The sequence below is a fragment of the Priapulus caudatus genome, unplaced genomic scaffold (assembly GCF_000485595.1).
Source record: "Priapulus caudatus unplaced genomic scaffold, Priapulus_caudatus-5.0.1 Scaffold1751, whole genome shotgun sequence".
In the NCBI taxonomy this organism is placed as follows: domain Eukaryota; kingdom Metazoa; phylum Priapulida; class Priapulimorpha; order Priapulimorphida; family Priapulidae; genus Priapulus; species Priapulus caudatus.
Genome location: NW_014578812.1, coordinates 7,455 through 15,616, shown reverse-complemented (window position 1 = coordinate 15,616; position 8,162 = coordinate 7,455). Strand labels below are relative to the sequence as shown.

The following is an 8,162-nucleotide window of genomic DNA, read 5'->3' as shown; positions in this document are numbered from 1 at the left end:
ACGGACGCACGGACGCACGCTCATGCGATTCTACAAGCTGCATCTGACTATGTCAGATGAGCTAAAAATAGAGGGTGGATGAACAATAGCAGAGAATGAGATTGAAAAGGAGAGAAGGCGAGGAAAGGGATAAGCACGCTTGGTACCTGCCAAATAGAATAGTATTTTTGTTAAAGTTATACTTTTAAAAGAAACAGAGAATATACTTGTCGCAGTAGTTTTGCCCAAAAACATAAATCCCGATAACTCAATTTTTAGGTCCGTTTCCCCGACATACTCGACAGCAGTAGTAACATACATTCTTGAACACACGTTTGTTCAATAACCATGCATAGCATAGCACATCAGTAACATGCGAGAAAGAGAGCAAGTATACTTTCCTACCGCGTAATAGCGCAATGCAGAAGGTTTGTGTGTGTGGGGGGGGGGGTGATCGACTGTATACAATGTGCCAGTATGCGCAATACTGGCACGAAGATATTTTTATTTTCGAAAAATCAAGATGGTTATTATTTTACCTGATATCTATCGACCAGATTTCAGTGCTAAAATGTGTTTTTCATAAAAATGCAATGTTTATAAATAAAATATTCTATTATATGATTAAAGAACTGCATAACCTTGTTGGGGCGTTGTTATAAATTGTCAGCTGTTCTTTCAGTGTTTCGTACATTCTGGCGGTTGTTGTGTTTGTATTTTGCAGCGCCATTGCTCTACAGTCACGTTTACTTTCTGATGTAAAGTTGCCCTTCTAACATTTATTTTCTTGTAAACTAATCTATTGTATCTCCCTTTGCATTACGGTTACTTTACTCGCTCATTTACGCAGGTAGGCCTATCACTAACTGCTCTAGCTTATTTCAATTCAGCGTGTTCTATGTGTAATGCGGTTGTTACTTATATATATTACCGCAATGTCGCTTCTACACAAACTTGTAATTTCTGCTGAACAATAACCACCTTTCATTAGTTGGTTTATTGAAGTAATGTATTGAGATCGGGATTTGAGATACGCCCCTACTGCTAACCGGCTCCTCACGTTTTTAAGCATATAGGATCGACCGAATATCGTTGCCTTTGAGAGATAACGCGCTAAGATTCCCGTTCCAGTATACCCTATAAATGAGAATAGGACCATGTAAAAGGCATGGTGTAGCCGCTAAAGTGAAATATTGAGATCAGGATTTGGTATTACGTACCAGCTACTTGCCGGTTACCACCTTTTTATCCACATAAGATCGACTGAATTTCATTAATTGTCTTTGAGTGATAATGCGCCGAGATGACCGCACTCGCAAACACTATACAGTATTGTATATGACTATCTGTAAGGTAGGGCATTACGTCCCAAGCGATACTAACACCGACCAACACAGTAGATTGGTAAATATGATACTTTTTGACTGCATAGAATCGCTAAGTTGGCAAAGCAGGACACATTAGCAGTACCTATCTAATCGCTTTTCGTCGACGGTGTAGATCGTCTATACTCCAGTCAAGATGCTTCTGCTCACGTAGACGTGGTAGACTAGGACATTAGCTGTTATTTTTACCCGTGTGAACAGAGTATGTATCATACAGGCCTGGTATTATAGGCTTACACTATGCTCTCTTTCTTTCTCTCTCTTATGGTTTGTTTCCCATTTTCCATATATGAACTTGCTTCGCACAGTAACAGCTCTTTTATTCTTATCATTTGTTGCTTTCTCACACACACGGACGCACGCACACAAATACATCACCCCACAAACTGAAACATATACACTATACTTCTCTTGGTAATTGTTTATTATTAATGGTAGACATTGATATTATGAATGATTTTTTCTTTCGTCTTTTTCTTCTTCGTTTTCTCTCCCGTGTGAGTTCTGATGTGTCTCTTCAGATTACTTGATTGTGCGAAGGCAGCATCACACAGATCACATTGATACGGTTTCTCCCCCGTGTGAGTTCTCATGTGTTTTTTCAGATTACTCGAATCTGAGAAGGTAGCATCACACAGATCGCACTTATACGGTTTCTCTTGAGTGTGAGTTCTCATGTGTGTCTTCACATGACCCCGGAAGAAGAAGGTAGCATCACACAGTTCGCACTTATAAGGTTTCTCTCCCGTGTGAGTTCGCATGTGTTTCTTCACATAACCCGAGTCTGAGAATGCGGCATCACACAGATCGCACTTAAATGGTTTCTCTCCTGTGTGAGTTCTCACGTGTGTCTTCAGATTACCCGATTGTGAGAATGCGGCATCACACAGATCGCACTTATACGGTTTCTCTCCTGTGTGAGTTCTCATGTGTGTCTTCACATGACCCAGAAACGAGAAGGTAGCATCACACAGATCGCACTTATACGGTTTCTCTTGAGTGTGAGTTCTCAGGTGTGTCTTCACATGATCCAAGCGAGAGAAGGTAGCATCACACAGTTCGCACATATAAGGTTTCTCTCCCGTGTGAGTTCGCATGTGTTTCTTCACATAAACCCATTCTGAGAATGCGGCATCACACAGATTGCACTTGTATGCTTTCTCTCCTGTGTGAGTTCTCACGTGCCTCTTCAGATTACCCGATTGTGAGAAGGCAGCATCACACAGATCGCACTTATACGGTTTCTCTCCCGTGTGACTTCTCATGTGTACCTTCACAATACTCAGATAGGAGAAGGAAGCATCACACAGTATGCAATCATATGGATTTTCCCCGGAATTAATTCTCACATACTCCATCGTGCTTCAGGGAAATCTGCCACGTACTGGTCACACACGTCAGGTGTCTACCCTGTCTGGCGTTCAAGTTACGACCATGTGTTTTGCTTCGAAAACAGCCTCGTCTCACTTGTAGAATTCACGTCCTATATATATAGGCTCTCCTACAAATTAGTAAAGAGAATACGAATAAATGCATTGAACACTGCGTATTGATGTAGAACAAAAACGCGCCCTGTTTATGTTTGCAATTTAACTGTTTAATCTGAATATCAAATTAATATCATCTAAACATCACGCATCATTTAACGACTGTAAGGTCAAGCACATAATATATCACGAAACTAAATATACTGAATTAATATAAGAAACATCCATTTACCCAATGAAGTCACTGAACGTCCGTGTGGTGTTCTCGTATTAGACTGATGTTACAAATGTTAATGGTGTGATTGTATACCTGCTGTTATGATGAAACCGATCAGATATCCTGACACCCGGGTAACCGGTCTGATCTCCTGATACCAGGACACAAGGTGGTCGCTTCACCTAAATAATTACAGAAGCAACAGTGTACCTCGCCCACAAACATTGCTGTAAAACTATCTCATGGTCTCTCATGAGCTTGGTGCTTGAGTAGCATCCGTACTGGTGACACCTACAAACCATATATTTAATTTTACAACTGCATAAGTAATTAAGCTCCTGGAGTATGCATGTGTTTTTAAGCCATCTTATGGCTGATTTATCGATGGCTATAATGATGGGGATATAGCGTAGTTCAGTCTTCACAGCTTGCTCGGCACCACCTTATTGGTTGTGTTATACAAGGACTAGCATAGGCACATGGCGCTACTGAGGGGAAAACGCCCAGTGACAAATTGTAGAGCAAATCCTGATAAATATAATTTTTAGCATAGAGTCGCAATAGATGAACGAAATACGAATGGGGGTAAAAAATATTGGGACAACAACAGTTTGAACATTTGTATGATTTCATGTAGTCAGTCTTCTAAATATACATTGTGTAGAAAATACGCCAAATTACTATGAATATGCTTGTCTGGCGGTGCCTCAACTGGTGACGTCATTAGCACGTGCTATTCCAGAATGTGCTTTGAGCCATTCCAACATGCATTGCGTGCTACGACAACAGCAGCCATTTCGAAATATTCATACCTTTGACATTTTACTAGCTTTTAAATAGTCTTTTTTACTTTTAGTCTATCCTTTTCAAGCAGCAGATTCTCGCAACAAAAAGCTTAAAAACACCTACTGTGAGCATACTTGCCGAAATGTTCTCATTAAACCAGAAATGTGATTTGAGGTAGAGCATTTTGATGTAACTGAGTTTTTGCGTATAGATTTATCAACATATCGATCATATCGAGGAAATCAAAAGCAGAAAAATAAACTCATCAATCTAAATATATAATATAAAATTATATGCAATATCCACTATATTACACCTATATATCAATATATTATCTAAATATAGTATAAAAATGTACGACGGTTGTATTGTTGATTAATATGTCCATATTCTAATTAAAAGCTGTTGAATTTCACTCTGGTGTCTGTCTACCTACTGCATCGTCGGCAAAATAATTATGTGGAAACCACAAGATCACACGTGTTGTAACAACCTCAAGGGCCACTACAATATAGACAGAAGGCTTCATCCGTATACAAGATAGGACACCTCTCGTTTCTTTCATAATAATGCTATTTGATTAACGAAACTTACATATGCTTATAGTATTAATATTTCAGAGCCATCCTGAAAGCATGAATGTTGTACCACTAAAAACTTTTTCACCCGCGATATTGGCTTGCCGCCTGTCGGGATCAGACCGATAATTCGGTGAGCCATGCCTCCCGCATCCTATTTGCCGCGGGGTCGAAAAAATTCCTAAAATGCTCAATTTTGTAGTCCAGAGGGAGTAAAGCCGCTTGAGAGAAGGCCTGGAATGCGATATAGTTACCTAGCAAATTTTCATGCAGGCCGGCTACATGTTTGGCCTTTGTACAGTTACGAATTGAAGGTACAGAACGATACACAATGAACCCGTGCAGCTGCAGCGCAGTACGTCATTACAATTCGCTATTTCACATTCAAACTTTGTTTCCCCAAACATAATTTCTTTAGTGAGCATTAAGTCAAACGTCTGGGTGTTTGAAAACACCGCTTGAATTTTCCGACGCCACTATAACAACGTTGACATTTTTCGGTGAGCGCGTGCGTGTGCGTTTGGGTGCGCGCATGCGTGTTAATGCGTGCGCGCGCGTTTGTGTGTGCATGCAAACGTTGAAATTTCTTTGGTGAGCATTGGTGTGCGTGCCGGCGTGCGTGCATACGTGTTTGCGTGTGTACGTGCGCGTGCATGTGTATGTGTGAGCATTCAGTGAGTATAGAATTTCTTTCGCGATAACTATCATTGCCTTAGCACAGTCAGCATCAGTTTTTTTAATTAACAAGTGCCTGAACTCTACTGTCACATGCATCGCAGCAAAAGCCACACACCGCACCGCTAACTCAGTCTCAGGCTGGTGGCAAAGCCTCAAATGGATTTTTTTTACATATGCCACGATCCAATACACATGATCACTGAAAATTGTGACGTGAACTGTAGATGCTGCCATCACACTAATAACAATTTGTGTGTTAGACAAATATAGAATTTCTTTGATATAACTATCATAGCCTTTGGACAGGTGACAATGCATGAATCTGAGTCGAAGTGCACTACTTTGTTTTTATTAACTGTCTGTTTTACATTTTATAATTTCATTACGTTAAGAAGTTATTATGCTTCTTCATTTACTTCTTGGATATTGCGATCATGTTTTGATGATGCCTGGGTAAATGCTAGAGGCCCGTGATTCACAGGCCGTGAATGGCTAGTAATAATTAATGTGTTTTTCAAAGAAATATACAATTGGGGCACTGACTGACATGCAGCACTACTTTGAAAATAAAACCACATGAAATTTACTAATAAAAATAAAAATAGGAAATGTACAAATAAGCCATTCTACCGTGACTCCATGATATCTATACTACTACAAAAACGAACTATGTCTGTCTGTCTGTCTGTTTCCTATGCATTTTGCCGTTTATTGGTTTAGGATGCCATAAATTGCCACACGGTTAGGTTATCACCCTAATAAGGTATAATAATAAGGTATATATAAGGGTGGTCTAAGCACATTTAAAAGGATACACTAAAAACTGCGATTTAAAAACAAGTAAAATATTAAAAGTTAAAGTATGAATGCCTCGAAATGTCATTGTTGTCGTAGCACGCAATACATGTTGGGATGACTCACAGCGTATGTATTTATGCCGATTGACTCGCTCTATTTATGTATTTCTATGTGCGATAGCGCGCACTAATCACGTGTTTGTTTCTCTGTTAGTGTTAGTAATCTATCCGTAGAATTAAGTAAATGTCTATGGCGCATTTGCTCTAAAATCTGATCCTAAGGGTTTTTCCACGATCAACACCGGGTACCCGGCTAGTTTCTACAAAAATCACACTTTTACCGGGCTTGCAATCCTATATTAGCTTGCTGCTACTTGTTTTAAGAAACTATTTCAGCAAAGGCTCCAGTTATGCATATTTAAGCATGGAAGTTATGAAGTCACACTAATATTTTCTCAGATATCACAAACTATTCTGCATGATGTGCGTGACAGCTGTGTGCTAAGCTACTAACAAGTTTTGATGTATACTTCACACTTTAGATTTTTTGTAGAATACTATAAGTTTGATCAGAGTTATACCTGTTGAACTAGCTACCCAGTACCAATATGTGATCACTCCATACATCACCTGCACTGCTAGAAACCTCTTCTGAAGTGAGCAACATCCTCCCAAGTATGTGACTCCTGTGACACTATTCTGTGACTCGTGTCAACTTTTTCTCCATGGATCATAACATTTCAGTCATCAAAATACTGATTACCCTAACATTAAAATTTTGTTAACGCTATGAGCTACTATCGTACTCGAGTCACAGAATAGTGGCATGCGAATCACATACTAAAGAAGGATATTGCTCACTGAAAGAGAGGTTTCTAGCAGTGAAAATTATGTATGGAGTATATTTTTGTAGAAATGTCATGCACGTCACAGTGGAAGGGCTGTTATGTCAATAATTATCTGAACCAAAATGTAGAAAAAGACATTTAAAGTTTGCAGAGTTAATGTTTATGGAATGATAGGGTCTACAAAATGTTATATTTCAAGATTATATTGATCACTGTGGACTTTCAGACTTCGGCAAGTTAAAATTGAGTATTTTTTTCCCTATTCAAATTAATTAAACACGAAAAATCGATCAACTTAATGCTCTACTGTGTATTTGGCTTTAAGGGATAAATCTCTACTAGTGACTTCCAACTCATTTTGCCAGATCGGGCAACATTTTACAATGGCATATATACAATTAAGGTCTAGGTGTAAAAGTGATTTTAAGTGTTTTTTATTTTAATAATAGCCAGCTGTATTGGCACTCTTGTGCATACCTTAATAGATCTGTTACATAACGATATTGTCATCTTAGTACTTACTATAGCCTTTACCGTACACACTACTCAATATACAAACACAATGCCAAATGTTATGCGTACCTTAATGGCGTGTGAATCTTCAAACTTGTCTTCTCACCAGTCATGCGTAAGTTAACCTGCAAAAGTTAGAATTCATGATTATTATATTATCATGACACTTATTAGTATTGATATGTTCACAAATAGCACCTATATGTGTGTAATAGTTACAGATAGATATAGGCTGCAAGCGTGGTGATACTGTAACTGTGTGTAACAAAGACTTCTGTAGTGTTTTGATACTGAATAAAAAAGATGTTTTGATACATTATCAGGTGGTAGTGAAAGCTGGGCATGGCAATGGGCATTGTAAACCTACAATGGTGCATAATGACACTTGTTTAAGCTAGCAATTTTTTACTAATAAAAATGACAACATGAGCTTGCAAGCCCCTTACCATCAATGCAAAAGATGCCTTCCCACGCACATTTTTGTGACAAACCACTATAAAAACGTAAGTAAATAACTCGCTACACTTTAACTGAACGTTAGATTTAAAAATAATACTGTATAAATAAGTATCAAGCTTATATTCCCTCAACGAAAAAACAACTCGAAAAACGTGTTATTCCGCAGTTCTGTATCATGGCGGCAAGAGTCGACGCAGGTAAAGTAACCAGCACAGCTATAGATATCATATAACACATGTGTTATATGATATCTATGAGCATATGCAGCCTTCATCACTTTCAGCGCTTGGCAACACCACATGGCACCAAGAGACACGTCACAACATCGCCGCAGAGCGTCAAAAGTAAACGCTGTTTGAAACATTCGACCCGACACTTTCACTTTGTAGTCTAAAAGCTTTGAATGAATGTATTCATGAGCAATTTGTTTTACCT

At 38.8% G+C, this 8,162-nt stretch overlaps 1 protein-coding gene across 1 annotated transcript in view; it reads right to left on the bottom strand.

Moving 5' to 3' along the window:
* LOC106817515 (zinc finger protein 2-like) overlaps positions 1-7,547 on the bottom strand; it is a 9,629-nt gene extending 2,082 nt beyond the window's left edge. The window contains exons 1-5 of the mRNA XM_014822185.1: positions 6,769-7,547; positions 3,162-3,250; positions 2,558-2,865; positions 2,096-2,284; positions 1,810-1,972 (exon numbers count right to left, since the gene is read on the bottom strand). Of these exons, the coding sequence (XP_014677671.1) occupies positions 1,810-1,972; positions 2,096-2,284; positions 2,558-2,722 (517 nt within the window). The 5' untranslated portion in view covers positions 2,723-2,865; positions 3,162-3,250; positions 6,769-7,547. The remainder of the gene's footprint in view (positions 1-1,809; positions 1,973-2,095; positions 2,285-2,557; positions 2,866-3,161; positions 3,251-6,768) is intronic.
* Positions 7,548-8,162: the final 615 nt, after the last annotated feature.